Here is a 15,493-nt window from a genome sequence, read left to right on the forward strand (position 1 = left end):
GGGGTTTGTGGGGCCTAATGCAGGGACGACATGCCCAGGGCTCAATCTAAAAACCCACCTGCCCTCCCCATCCTGAGCCGACCGGGGAAAGCGAGGTAGTAAAAAAAAAAAATCGAAAAAGGAAACTGTAAAAATAAACGAGCGAGGGCCTCTGGAGATGGCGAGCAGACAGGAAATGACACGCGGCGCAAAAATTGATGACCTTTGGCAAGAAACCATTGTGCCGACGAACATAGTTTTACCTACTTGGGCCAGTAGTTCTCAAAATGTGGCACGCAGCAGTTTTTGTTGAATTTTGTACACATAGGAAAGTGTTTAGTGTCCAGGACATAGTTTAGTCTTGCATTAAACATAATGTATTCCTGATTTAGACCTAGATTTGTTCAAGATTAGACCACCTATACTTATATCTAATACGGGTTCTAACATATTTCCTACCAGACATCCTTATCCATTAGATACTGTCTAATAAATTTGATCAATATCTTTACCACGCCGTCCAAATGTGTTTCTGTGTACTCCAGAATGTCACAGCAGATTAGGTCAGTTCCATTATAGCACAATACAATGTCAAGGAAGAGGAAATTCCTGATTCCAGTGCAGTGATAATGAGTGGCCTTTCCTTTTGCTCAGGTTGCGCAGCGCTCTCTTTAAACAATGCGAGTGGCTGCGTCGCTCTGTCCCTCTCACAATGTCTGGACGGCCTCACGCTTTTGTCTTCGACGTGACCCTGCTTTCACAAACTGAACTAAAATCAAGTGCAAATCAATACAAAATTTAGTACCAAAACAAATCAGACAAAATCACATACATTGGACAACGTTGCACCTCTCTTGAATATTTTTTAATGAAGTTCTCAAAATCAGAACTTGTGTTTGACCAGAGGGAAACTAAAATGATTTTGAAAAATAATGTTTTTTATTATGAGTGCAATGTGAAACCAAGCGCTAAAACTTATGACTCCAGTGGCTAAACATCACGAAATGTATCACTTGTGGGTTTCAGAGCATTTACATTTTGAACAAATTCAGCTAGAACAGAACAGACACTGAAAACAATAATAGAAATGGGTTAGTTGAGAGTTTAAGCATATTGAAATTTGGGTTGCACGGAGAAGGGGGAGCCTGATCACAGTTTCTGTACTATCACATGCTATAAACACTCCATCTGCCACTCACACAGAGCATTATGGAGGCTGAACGTGAGGAGGAATGAGTGGGGAACATGGGGCTGCATTAAACTGAAAGAAAAAAACTAAACTATGCTGGATTGTGAGGAGGCATGTTCTTGTTGACTGCTGTTGTTGCTATAGTGTATTTGGGTTGTGGAGCTTCTGTCAGGAGGAGCACAGCCTCAGAGCTTTGCTGTTCAGACCCTTCTAGACTCCAGACTTACGCACTGAAAGGGGAGGAGAACATATTAACAGGTCTAAATGCATTCCCCAGATCAGTGATAATGTAGGGAGTGTATCAAAAGTAGCAGCTCCGTGATATTACTCATGAAGAGATTGGTTCATTAGTAGTGACGTCCATGCTGCCAAAACATTACAAACTAGAAGCAGAATGTTTGAGACCTGAACAAATGCACAGTGTGTTATTTACGTTCAAGTGCAACTAACTAATTATGACTTAGTGTGGTGGGATAGTAAATATTCATCATAGTTTTATATCAGTGAAGTTGTTTGTGAAGAAAGATTGCGATAAAAGCAATAGTTTAAACGACAAAATGAAACTGTTATCAGGCGTTATAAATTGTTAAATCATAACTTTTGTGTAATATCAATATGAATATGTCGCATCTGCTGCTTAAGTAAAAACAGGAAGTGACATAAAAACATTTCTAAAATGGTAAAACAGGTAAATATAATTACTGCCTTTTCGTTAAATGTGTACTCTAATACTAATCTGTCATGTGCACTTTAAATAAAAGTTGTAGATATGTGTGGTGAAAGTGTTTTTTGTAGGCCAACATATAATTAGAAAGAACCTATATAAAAATCAAATCATGAGCTATACAGGCTTGTTGATCTTGAGCTGCAAACAGGAGGGGCGTGTGGTCATCACATAGAGGAAACGGTGGGCTGGTCCTCTGCTCTTTCATCAGGACACTAATGAGTCCGGGAACACACAGGCCAGAAACGGGCTCATTGTTCAGCTCCGCCTCGTCAACAAAAAGACCCATTAACGCAGAGAAACAAATGTAGGCCTCATTCACTGCAGGTATAACCAACTATCTGGTAGAAAAACATGGATCTTTTTTTTTTTTTTTTTCCGATTCAAATTGAATGTCACTTCTTCCATCTCTGTTTCAACATGTGTTTTCAACATGCAGACATGAACTTGGATTGTCGAGCAGCAGTTGTTGTTGGCTAGGCAAATTGTTTTTGAAATGTCAGCACCAGATTTATGAAAATGTCGCGTTGTCGGCTAGTCTGGATGTGCTCACAAATCTATCTGCGGTCCAAGTCAGCCGGGACAGCCTTCAACTGGCCAGGTCTAACTTTCGGATCTAAACCAAACCAAAATAGTCTTTGTGGGAGAGCTTGGCCCAAACAGCTGAACTTGTGCCTGGAGCCGTTCTCAAACAATTTCCCTGCCCCAGTTTGATCAAAATAGCTGTAGATTCTGAATCCCGACAAGACAATGGTTACGAGATGCTTGAGGTTGGACACGGTGTGAGGCAGTGGAGTAGGGAGCGCTGTTGACGGATTATTTTGGTGGAAAAACGAGAAACAGAAAGTCCCTTGAGGTTTGGCCTACCACCGTGGCATCCTGAGCAGCAATGAGAGAAATGTGTCCTTTAGCTGTTGGCGTTAATGCTAGTTAGCTCCTGGAAGGAAATCCTCTCCTCTGACTGGGCCTGTAGATAACTCCAACTCCAGTGACCTGTCCTAACCGTGCTTTCCCCCCCTGGGCAATAAAGTGTGGAAAGAAAAAAGATTGGTGTGTTGCTTTGACATCATTTTTAAGTCTTGTCTCATTGATATTCTTTCTGCAGGGACCTCAAGCACAACTTAATCAGCACCATCATGCCAGGAGCTTTCCAAGGCCTGACCGAGCTACGGAAACTGTAAGTCGACAAGAATTACAATGCCCTCTCATTGTCTGTTTTCTAAGTTGTTTTTATATTTAAAACTGCACAGTGTAACTTTTCTGGTGGAGGGCTATCAAACATTTTCATTATTCAGGTCGCAATATTGTACAATTGTACAAACTAAAAAATAACAGTTGTGAACATTTTAGAAGCAAAATATGGTACTTCAGTTCAATAAAAAAATGCTTTTTACCTTGAATGTTATATCTGGCCGTTTATATTAACTTACTGTTACTTATTGTGACTATTAAACAGTTTGAATGAAAGACAATTTTACTGCTGTTTGGTGTGAATAATCATTAAATTGTAATATTTCATTCACACTAATCGACCCTGCTCCCACCGTGTCTCCATGGATGTTTTATTGCTTTGCCTGGAATGTTCCACAGTATGACATTAAAGGGGCTTTACCTGATTTTACCTGAAGTAATAAAGTCAAATTTGTTTTGCCCCAGTACAGTTGTACTGTAAAAGCAGATCTTAGGGTAAAAATGAGACTGTCGTCTGTCTGCATCTTATAGTTTAGGTTCATGTTGTAGAATCTGATCATGTCTCATCTCAGATGGTGGGCAGGGGCCTGTGACTCTATGAGAGAGTTACTGTTTTTGAAAGAAATATCCATGTTGAACCTTATCATTATTCGTTTGGGATCAGCTCCTCAAACCTGTCATATTAATCTCATGGTTTGAAGCCCTTTCAACGGACAACAATTGTGCCGCTTGGTGGTGGAGTGGATAGCACACGTGCACTCAGCATTGTGTGTTCAAGTCCAGCTCTCGACAGTTTGCTGCAGGCTGCACTGTCCTGTCTAATGGAGCATGCGAGCCAAATAATCCTTTTGAAATAATGACCCCACAGACAGAGAAGACATTTTTTTGTTCATGTGGATAGGCCCTGTAATCACAGAGATATTAACCATAAACTAGGACAACAAATCAGCCATCTAACAGTTAAACAGAAACTTACAACCTGCTCCAGCTTAATTTTAAAACCCTTTACCTATGGCCATAGCGCAGGCGCCTGTGGGTTTTCTTTTTACATAACCCCGCCATAGTATGTCATATTCGGAAGCGATATACAGCAATGGGACGCTGAGGCTCTTTGTAACAGTCCAAGTTTGTCAAGCCCCTCCCCCAATCATTACCATGGAGACGCTACAATGACTAAAATCATGTAAAATATCTGCAGAAAGGAGATCTGTGTCAAACTGTGGCAGAGATAAACCGGTGCAATATTTTTGGGACAATATGATCAAATTAATGAGACAGGTATTATGGACCTAACATGAATCAGCTGCTGTGTCCTATAAAAGCCAATTGTTAAATAATTATTTCAAATTCAAACAAATGAAATATCAAACATGCCTAATTACTTAATTAATCAAATTCAAACAAACTATTTAACAAATATTCCTTTACCAATTTGTTGTAGATGTATACATTTTATTTCAATATTCCTTTAGTGCTTATTATAAATAGACCTATGTCATCTGTGATCAATATTTATGACGCCAGCAAACACCAGTCCTTGCACCCATAATAAAAATCTACTGGTAGATCTTCAGCCAAAAAAGGTTGCAAGTCAGGTCTGTGGAAAGGCAACCTAGAGTTTATGTTTTTCAAGTTGATGTTTCTCAATGCAATCCGTTCAATTAAATTAAATTCAAATTATTTTTGTAACGGCCAATATCACAACAACAGTTGCCTCAGGAGGGACAGTGAAAAACAGATTAAACAATGTTCATAGGGACTTGGTAATGTCCCAGCATCCCAACTCCTTAGACCCTCATTCTCGGCCAGGAAAAACTATAAAACCTCCTTGGTAAAAAGTAGAAACCTGGAGTTCCACAGTGAAGGAGAGATCCGACTCCCTCAGACGGACAGGACGTGAGATAGACAGTGGAGCTGGAACCACTCAGGAGGAGAACCAGTTCTTCCAGGCAGATGAAGCTCTGTTCATATGGAGTAGAGACCGTTTTGTCAGGGTTAGTTGAGTTGAGGAGCGTCTGGGTCCATCAAGTTTTGAGTTCTTCATTACAGCTTCTTCACAGTATTACATATTGTACCCACGATGTCCAAGATACGTGTCTCTATTTAAAGACACTAAAGGTTTATCTCATCTCAAACAACATTTTACTTAGTCTGTCTTATAAGAGGACCATAACCACAAATATTCACACTATTAACATGTTTTTTTGCTCACTCAGGATACAGTCTACTCTTCACATAAATAAAACTCCTCTATAAATACATGCAATATGGATAGTTTTGGCATATTGGGTTTTTCCAAATTGTAAATGTAACATACCACTTTCCAGTGTTGTATAAACCCTGAAGAGACCTGGTCACAGTAGCATCATGTAGTCTTTTTTACTCATTGCCAATCATTGTTTTTTGGTTTGTCCTCCACTATGGCCCTCACTCCCCCGCCTCCCTCTTGTGCTTTCCCTGTGAGCTCTGTTGCTTGTCCAAACAAACAGGGGTAGATAAACACATGCGCTGGACGGCTCTCTGCTGGGTAGTGTCAGAGGTGCAACAGAGCAGATCCCTCTAATACATCACACTCAGCACTAGAGGCCCTGCTTTTACCCCATTTTCTGATAAACTTTTACTGGCGTCCCACCGAGATGAGATAAGGCAAAGTGGCAGGGACTGTGAATTCTCAAACATTTCTGGCAGTCAATGTACCCCCAAGTTGTTAGTATTTGTTTTATTTGGTAAGAATGTGCTGCCAAATTATTCATGTCCGCTGTGTTGGGAGATTGTTGTGATACTGATAAAATAACATGTAAAAGGATATCACAATACATGACTTGGCATGAAAACAGCTAACTAATCTCTTTATCTTGGCATCTTTTAGTGACCTATCCAACAACCGCGTTGGCTGCCTGACTGCGGACATGTTCCAGGGACTGACCAATCTCACTAAACTGTAAGAAAAACCTCATCAATCATTTGATTGGAGGATTTTTGTTTGCTTTAGTGATCGCAACCTAATATATTTTATGCACAGGAACCTCTCTGGCAACATCATATCTACAGTGGATCCAGGAGTGTTTCAGGAGCTTCGATTCCTCAAGCAAGTGTGAGTAGATATTTATAAGTAAATTAGCATCACTTTATAATAAGTATACTTCAGGGGTTAGGAGTTAGGGTATTAATTAAGTAGTCACTATGCATGAATCATTCTTAATAAACTATTAATTCCATTAATAATTACAGTTGTGGTACCAGATTTTCAAACTGGAGGAAGTAGATTTAAATCCGTCAAACAACTTCACGCGTGCACAAACCCTTTGGCACATGTTCAGATACATGCAGCTTTTGGCTTCTAGATTTAGAACAGCTTTTTCAGATCAAAAAGTGAAGCAGGAGTGGATCACCCTTGCACAGCCAATCAACTTTCCTCCCAAAGCATCAAATAGGCAAGGCAAGGCAAGTTTATTTGTAGAGCACATTTCATACACAAGGCAATTCAAAGTGCTTCACACAGCAGGAAAAATGCATTCAAATCACAAAGAAATTACAGTAACAGAAATACAATAAAATTAGCTAAATTAAAAATTATCAATCCAACTGATTGTCTAAACTAATAAAATCACAAACAAATAGTGACTCACTTATAAGTTTGTATTTATAAATTGTTTTATAATTAGACGCAAACAGGGCACAGAGACCTGAGTTATGTAACTGCTGCTTTTACAGTACACTGTATTTTTATTTACCTATTTACAAGTGGAAAAAAGTTGGGTAACACAGATTTAAGTCTTTGTTCATGCTTTATTAAGGCAAATTAAGGTCTAGTTATTGTGAAGTGTTACTAGTACATGTAATGTGAAGATTAAAACAGATAACTGATTCATGTAATTGGTCCCATCAGAAACTTCAACTCGGACCACCTGGTGTGTGACTGTGGGCTGCGCTGGGTCCCTGGGTTCTTTCGCACCAGTTCAGCTCGATTGGGTGATGAGACCCTGTGTGCCTTCCCCAGCAGCCTCAGAGGAAAGCCCCTGAGAGGACTCAGAGAGGGACAACTTACCTGTGGTGAGAATATCAATGACAATATTTGACCTAGAAAGATGGTGATGATGGTTGCATTCATATAGCTCTTTGCTATTGGGCACTCAAAGCACTTTACAACATAGAACACACTCACATGCACTCACAAGGGGCAGGTGGGTGAAGCGTCCTGCCCAAGGATGCAACAATACTACGTACTTGCAAGAGCAGGGACAAAGGAGCAAACCAGTTGACCACTCCACATTTACAGTTATAGTTTGTTTATAATTGAACAACAATTTACATAGCTGTTATTATCTGAAGAAGGCACATATATTATTTGTACCAAAATGGCTATGCAATACAGCTGAATCCTATGCATAAACAAAAACAATAGAGAACAAGGTAAGGGAACAAAAGGCCTTTCTGGAGCTAGGTCGTCTTCATTGCACGAGAATATGATTACTCAAACATGAATCACTCTAAATACAACTTTGAGTTGTTATAACATGGTTAAACGCTCTTAGAACCAACCCATCATTTAATCACTCTATCAAAACTTACTACTCGTTCTTTCTTTTTGTTCAGCTGGTCCTCTGGAGCTGCACACCCATTCTCTGCTCCCATCCCAGCGTCAGGTGGTTTTCAAAGGAGACCGCCTGCCCTTTCATTGCACTGCTGCACTGGTGGATAAAATCACCTCTTTGTATTGGCTGCATAATGGTCGTATAGTGACCTCTGACCCTGACATGGGCCTCCAACTAGAGAACAGCGTGGTTCATGATTGCACCTTCATCACAAGGTACATAACTGTTTATAACCTTTATTACAGACCATTGTAATCTGTTTAATTCTAACTGGTTTGCCTTGTTTTTATACAGCGAGCTCCTTCTATACGATGTTCATGTGGAGGCCAGTGGAGAGTGGGAGTGTGTGGTGGTCACTGGGCGAGGCAATGTGTCCCGCAGTGTAGAAATAGTGGTGTTAGAGAACAGCGCCTCATTCTGCCCAGAGGAAAAAGTTATAAACAATAGAGGAGAGTTCAGGTGAATTTGGGAACTTCTATGAGAGCAATTCAAATATAGAAACGCACTTTTGTTGACTCTTTGGAGGGTTGTTTCCAGGTGGCTCAGGACACTTGCCGGCATCACATCACATCAGTACTGTCTGCAGCTACGTTACCCATCCTCGTCAGTGGAGGGAGATATGGAGCAGAAGAAAGCCTCTCGCTACTGTGACCGCTCCGGAAGGTGGCATGAGGGCAACTATACCAACTGCCACTACACCAATGGCATCACTCGCGTCCTCCATACATTTATTTTGGTCAGTACAAATTGCAGGACTAGTGCTTATGACAGGTTCTCATGATTTTCTAATTAGTACTTAATTTGGTGGGATAAATCCTGTGGTAAATATTAAGCATAGTTTTAAATCAGTCAAGTTGCAGTTTGTGAAGAAATGTTGAAAAATAAAAGTAAAGAATTACAGGATGTAGAGATGAGTTCTATACCTTAATCCCTCTGTGATGTCATCAGTGAGCGACGTTTTATCCAAAATGCAGAGACACAATTTTCTGACAGTTTAAACCAGAATTTAGCCAAATGAAAGTATTGTCATTGTTGTTTGTCAAATCATAACTATTATGTAATTTATTTGTTTTTTGGCCGTTGTTTTGTGCTATGGTTGCTAGGTAAAACTTTTTTTTTTAATTGAGTGACTGTGGAAGCATTATTATTGCAAAATTGTCAAATACAAAAAAATGGAGCATCATATACGTATACTTTACCAAATATGCATCTAAATCAATTCAAGTAAATGATACAATGTGAAAAATGCATTTGATTTATAAGTTGTGGAATTACCTCTACCTCTGTCACATATGTTGCTTATGTGCAGCCACAAAGTAAAACATTAAAAACGATGATGAAATGATCAAAGTGATGAAAAAGGCCCAACTTTTTTTGTAAAACCTTAACTATAATCATGTTTACTACTTTTTAGTGAAATGTATATTCCATCAAACTAGCCATAAGCGCTTTAAATGTGTTACTTTTTCTTGCAGAGGCCAATAAATGCATCCAACGCTGTGACCATGGCTCATCAAATTCGCACCTACACGTTAGAGGCGGCAGGTTTCACTGACTCCGTGGATGTCTTGTACGTAGCACAGTTGATGGACAAGTTCATGGAGTACGTGGTTCAACTTCGAGAGGTGAGTTTGCTTTCACCACCACCCCTAAAGTAAATTCAAAGGTTTAGTTACACTTTTGTACTGAATTGTTTGCATTTTTCTCAGTTATCAGAGCTATTAGTGGAGATGGGCAGTAACTTGATGCAGGTGGATGACCAGATTCTTGCTTTGGCTCAAAAAGAGAAAAGGGCCTGTAGCTCAATTGTCTATTCTTTGGAGACACTTGCCTGGCCACAACTGCACAGTCACGCTCAAGACCTTTCTATGGTGAGATTTAGTCAAATCAGAATCTCATACCGGTATTTACTCACCAAAGCAAGTTCCTATGTTTGTGAATTTTGTTCATTGACAATGGCCATAAACCTTCTCTGATTCTGATTCTGATTTGGTGCTATAGGGGTCCAGAAACATAGTGATGGAGGCACATCTAATTCGTCCAGCCCATTTCACTGGCATCACTTGCATTGTGTATCAGCGGCGTGAGGTGTTGGTGGAAAGTCCCGGAGTGGAAACAGAAAGCTCCCAGGAAAATCATCTGCGTTTCAGATGCATAACTGGAGCCCATAACACATCTTTGAACAATTTCCCACTAAAGGTATTAATGATTCTCAAATGTATTTACTATATAAAGCATCTTTGTTAATTCTCTGCTTTCTTTACTCAGAACTCCTTGGCACTGGCCTCAGTAACTATCCCTCAAACTCTTTTTCCTCCGGATGCACCAGACGACTGTAAACTGCAGTTCATAGCATTCAGAACTGGCAGCTTTTTCCCTGTCACTGGGAATTCAAGCCACACTGGAGAACATACTCGCAGACGCATTGTCAACACTCCAGTCATTTTTGTTGGGCTTGGTGAGTTATTTTTATAGTTCTTTTGGATGGGGCTGATATTATCCACTGACACAACAGAAAACCCCAAAAATAATAACATATGACCTTACTGACAGCGTTATTTGTTTCTATGATAGATGGCTGCAAAATGTGGAATCACTCCGAAGCCATCAGAGTGTCTCTGCGCCACTTGTCCCCTGGTGCAGATGCATTACCGGCTCACTGGAGTTGGAGGGCAGTAGAGAAGCAGGGCAGCTGGAGCCAGGAGAGCTGCCAACTGGTCCAAACTGATAGCAGCTCTACAACCATGCAATGCTCACTACTCAGCAATTACGCAGTGTTGCAGGTAAACTCAGGGAAAATCAGTCTATAATGATTTTGTACTTATTAAATATATATACATATATCCAGCAATAATTCACATTGTGGATAAATTTAATGACAAAGTCAAGTGTTTTACTTCAAAATGTTTATAATTTCTATGTTAATGCTCAATGTTTCTTTCACAGGAGGTGCCTGACTTTCCCAATTCAGCTTCGATATCTGTGACAGTGCTCCACCCGGTGGTGTATGCTTGTACAGCAGTCCTACTCCTGTGCCTTTTTACAGTTATCATTACGCACATACTTCATCACAGGTTAGATGCATAATAAACATGTACATTTATTTACTGTGTGTCATTTAAAGTATCTTATGTTCCTTTTTGTGTTTTTCTAAATAGCTCTATCCACATAACAAGAAAAAGCTGGCATACATTATTAAACACATGCTTCCACATTGCGATGACCACAGCAATCTATGCAGGGGGCATTGGTTTGACGAGCTACCCAGTGGTTTGTCAAGCTGTAAGTATTGAAGTTACAAAGCAATTCATGTAGTATCACACTGCAGTAGGCTTATGCCTTACGCCCTCTATGTCAGGTTGGCATCGCCTTACACTACTCCTCACTATCGACTCTGCTGTGGATTGGAGTCAGTGCCCGGGTCATTTACAAAGAAACACTGTGGCGACTGCCTCAGCACCATGATGGAGATGCCACAGCTCCACCCACTCAGCGCCCAATGCTCAGGTAAGTGCAACTCACCTACACCTACTTCCTGTACAGAAAGGCTTTTGTTTGCTGTAAATATGTGCTTATGACCACCCACACTCCTTATGAAAGACAACTTTTGAAAGCAACAACCAAGGTCAATAAGAAACCTTGGAGGCTCAATAGCATTGCAAGCATTGCAAGCATTGCAAGTGGGGATGAAAAGAATGACAAACGCTGAATTGGAAAGCATTATACATCCTTGTCAGGGATAACTGAGGAGGCGTAAAGTCTTTATGTATTAGCTGTAGTAGAAAAAGTTTAGTTGTAGTCACCTGGAAACTATTTTAGAAAAACAAGACATTTTGAATCTCATCCAAGAATCATTCTCAAACTTTATATATTAGCATTTATTTCCTTTGTGTACAATTAGCTTATGGCTCTATGGCAGTGCTCCCCAAACTTTTTGACTCGAGGGCCACATTGGGTTCTAAAATTTGGCCGAGGGGCCGGGCCAGGAAAATATGGTGTGTTTGTGTGAACTAATGAATTACTATAAATTACACGCAAGATTTGACCTGTAACTTGTAACAAAGCAACAAATGCAAGGCTCAATGTACTAATTGTTTTCCAAATGCATTAAATAATGATTAATTTTCTACTGTCCACAAGAGTCTTCTTCAGTGTGTCAAACACTTGCGCTTCCTGCTTGATTGGCCCCGGTGGCCGTTTGTGGTGAATTTTATTTTGTGCATGCCATAGATTTTCTTGTGCGAGCAGTGCGCTAAGTGCGAGCAGTGTGCTATGTGCGAGCAGTGCGCAGCTGCGCAGGCGCGCAGCTTAGAGGGAACAGTGGCCATCTCTTGGGGAAATGTGGGCATTACAGGCGAAAGGTAAAATGAACAGCCAGCCACAGTATCGTGAGTTTGAATCTCGACTTCCGACATTTGCTGCATGTCCTCCTTTCTCTCTCATCTTTCCCCTTCCTTTCGTTCTCATTCCATCTACTGTCTAATAAAGCCTACGGCAAAAAAATCAAAAAATAAATAAATAAATCTTTTTAAATAGAAATATAACTTGGACAAGCTTGGCGGGCCAGATTGAAAGGCCCAACGGGCCGGATATGGCCCGCGGGCCGTAATTTGGGGACCACTGCTCTATGGGGTCAGGCCATAATAGGTCACTTCCAACTGTTCACTGCCAAACCCTTGAGCCATTAAAATGTGATACAGGTCATTGTAGACAACAAAATAATGGAAAATTGTTGGTCTTCTACATGCTACTACAAACCTATGCTTTCTGTCTCTCCAGGTTTTATTTAATTGCTGGTGGAGTTCCTCTCATCCTTTGTGGAATCACTGTAGCTGTCAATGTCAACAACTATGGTGACAATAGCCCTTAGTGAGTACTGTCCTTATTTGACTAGGGTCATGAGGTGGTGTTTGGTTTGGTTGGTCATGAAATTACATTTTTATGATATTGAACACACAGAGATGTTCTTGTTCCACATTGACCCTCCTGACTTCTGCTCTGGCTTTTGCAGCTGCTGGCTGGTTTGGCGCCCGAGTCTGGGTTCCTTCTTTGTCCCGGCAAGCCTTGTGGTCTTTGTGACCTGGATCTACTTCCTGTGCACAGTGTTTCGCCTGAGGCGACGTATGACCAAAGAATGCACAGGAACCACCCTGTCCTCCCCAGTGACTGAGAGCCAGCCTGCCTTAGCTGGAAGTACCAGCCTACTCTCCACGGACTCAGCAGTTGGTCCCATAACTCCTGCAGTTGAGGACCAGTACTCTCTGAAGACACAGTTCATTGTGCTGATGGTCACACACTTCCTGTTTGTGCTTCTGTGGAGCTGTGGGGCCATGGCAGTGTGGTTGACCGGGAACACTGGTCTGTTGTTCAGCTGTCTCTACGGTGTCACTGCCACCACTCTGGGAGTGATGCTTATGGTTCACCACTGCTTTCGTCGTCAGGATGTCCAGGCTTCATGGCAGGCATGTTGTCCTGGCTATCGCCGCCCACACCCCTCCTCTGCATACACACACACCTGCACTACGGGGAGTGGAGTACATACCTCGGACCAAGGATCACAACTTTTCATTAATTGGCATCCACCAGTTGACTTGCACAACTCCTCCTCAGCACGGTCCTCCTCCACTCCCAGTGGCATCAGCAGTGTGGGCCCTGGTCCTTGTAAACTCACTAACCTGCTGCAAGTTACGCAAGACATTTCAAACAACACCACACGTCCAGTAGGAAATGTCAGCACTAGTACTGACAACATGAGCAAACCAACAAATAACATTGCCCCGTCTGTTCCCTCTGTCCCTGTGCACCCACAGCGAAGAAAGATCACCAGCAGAACCAAACACGCAAACAGCCAGTATCACCACCGTGGTGAGGGTAGGGGACACTACCGCCACAAAGCTCTTAGGACTGCTGCTACAGGGGGTAGCCTCGGGGCATTAGGGCCTACAGGCTTGGACCATCTTAATTCTTCACATGTAGTCCATAAACAAGCCACTAGTGAAAATGGCAGCATCCATCACAGTCTGACAGAGAGCCATGGCTGCCCCCTGACCAATGGGAAGCGCCATGACTCTGTGCCGACAAGCTTCTCAGAGGGAAGTGATGGGGGCAGCAGCGGGAGTCGAAAACCGTTCACTCTGCTCCCCTCCGCAGCCAGCCGTGCCACGCATAGTAACCAGAGACGCTGTGCGAGCAGAGACAATGTCAAACTGGCAGCTGCAACCGAGAGAGACCCTAAACGCTGCTCTTACCCTTTAAACTGTATCACCACCACAGTGCCTGGGGCTGCCACTGCAAACGGCACCCTGAAAAACTCAGTGTTTGAGCTGGAGCAGGACATGAGTGGCACGGAGCACTCTCACAGCTCCTCAGGAATGAAAAGTGGTTTGTGGAAAAGTGAAACTACAGTGTAATATACATCTGTCTCATCTATGCAAATGACTATGGGTTTCAAATGATTGGATAAATGTGTCCAGGTAGTGTGAACTAAATAATTAATTTATGACATAGAATCATGAAAACAGATAAGACCATAAACTGGTACTTTACTTATGTGTAAACTTGTAATGAAAAAGGAGATGTTTATTATTGTTAATACAACTCATATGTCTTTGTTTTTTTATTTTTATTATTAAAGTAAGGTGTAATTTTAAGATCAACATTTGATGTTGACAATAAAGCTTTAATGTTTGATTGTATAATGCATATCAAAACATGGAATGGAGCAGCAGGCCATTTCAAAAATCTAGCTATATTTACTCTGTGGACATGTTTATATGCACTTCTTTGTAAAGTTTGTGTTGTATTGTTTACTACTGTGTGTAAGTGTGTTAGGCACATGGCCTACTATGGTGCCACAAGGATTCATGTCTCTATGCAAACTCTCAGAGCTGTATGAGGATGTCATTCTGTATGTATCGCTGCAAGCTGCAAGCTCCCCACATGATAAAATAAGAACGTTTGCAAAAATGTCTTAAGGGCTCTTAGTTCATCATTAATGGTTACTGTAAAGTAAATACATGGGAATGAATGGAACAAAAATATGTATCAAGTAAAATGCATCTGCAGTGATGAAAACTCTAATGCTCCATTGGACCCACAGCAAGACAAAAAATATTTAGTCTATTTAGTCGTAGTTCAGACACTTTCGTAAATGCATTGAGCTTGCATATACTCAATAAATTATCTTTGCATAAGATTTACAGAATAATAAAATGCAAAGGGATTTAGTAGGTTTATAATATGACATGGGGGGCACAGAGCCGTGCCAAGGGGGATGCAAGACATGTGGAGAAATGTGTGCACATTACGCATGACAGACGTGTTTTGAGCAACAGAAAATGGCCAATGCCAACATGGGGTTCATCTCTAAATACGAGAGTGGAGGAGAGGGTCAGCCTTCCTCTGCGCCCTTCACACTTGTTTGCCTGTCTCTCCTCTTTCTTTCCTCTGTCTCTGGCATTCCTCTGTCTCTGGTATTCCTCTGTCTCTCCTGGCTTTCCTCTGTCCCTCCTCTGTCTCTCTCCTGTTTCTCCGCTGTCTCCTGTCTTTCCTTTGTCCTTCCTCTGTACCTCCTCTGTTTCTCCTCTGTACCTCCTCTGCCTCTCCTCTGGCCCGCCACATGTTCGTGCTTGTTAAGCTTTTATTTTGATAACTGTGTAACCGTAACAGTGAAATGGAAATCTACTTGAAATTGAGAAACTACAGTCGACAGGGGAACAAGGTTTAATTTATTATTTATTTATAATTGAACAGTTTTAAATATTTATGCAGTGCTGCCTGGTAGTCGAGTGGTTGTGGCTCCAGGTGCAGCCGTGT

At 41.4% G+C, this 15,493-nt stretch overlaps 1 protein-coding gene across 1 annotated transcript in view; it reads left to right on the plus strand.

The window, feature by feature from the left end:
- adgra2 (adhesion G protein-coupled receptor A2) overlaps positions 1–14,648 on the plus strand; it is a 46,913-nt gene extending 32,265 nt beyond the window's left edge. The window contains exons 3-19 of the mRNA XM_072432587.1: positions 2,998–3,069; positions 5,953–6,024; positions 6,106–6,177; positions 6,973–7,136; positions 7,680–7,893; positions 7,973–8,137; positions 8,216–8,414; positions 9,154–9,303; positions 9,388–9,549; positions 9,680–9,877; positions 9,947–10,136; positions 10,253–10,461; positions 10,625–10,752; positions 10,837–10,960; positions 11,037–11,185; positions 12,458–12,547; positions 12,690–14,648. Of these exons, the coding sequence (XP_072288688.1) occupies positions 2,998–3,069; positions 5,953–6,024; positions 6,106–6,177; positions 6,973–7,136; positions 7,680–7,893; positions 7,973–8,137; positions 8,216–8,414; positions 9,154–9,303; positions 9,388–9,549; positions 9,680–9,877; positions 9,947–10,136; positions 10,253–10,461; positions 10,625–10,752; positions 10,837–10,960; positions 11,037–11,185; positions 12,458–12,547; positions 12,690–14,088 (3,757 nt within the window). The 3' untranslated portion in view covers positions 14,089–14,648. The remainder of the gene's footprint in view (positions 1–2,997; positions 3,070–5,952; positions 6,025–6,105; positions 6,178–6,972; positions 7,137–7,679; positions 7,894–7,972; positions 8,138–8,215; positions 8,415–9,153; positions 9,304–9,387; positions 9,550–9,679; positions 9,878–9,946; positions 10,137–10,252; positions 10,462–10,624; positions 10,753–10,836; positions 10,961–11,036; positions 11,186–12,457; positions 12,548–12,689) is intronic.
- Positions 14,649–15,493: the final 845 nt, after the last annotated feature.

The sequence above is a fragment of the Eucyclogobius newberryi genome, unplaced genomic scaffold, assembly GCF_026437365.1.
Source record: "Eucyclogobius newberryi isolate DKJ021-1_F unplaced genomic scaffold, fEucNew1.0.hap1 SCAF_6, whole genome shotgun sequence".
In the NCBI taxonomy this organism is placed as follows: domain Eukaryota; kingdom Metazoa; phylum Chordata; class Actinopteri; order Gobiiformes; family Gobiidae; genus Eucyclogobius; species Eucyclogobius newberryi.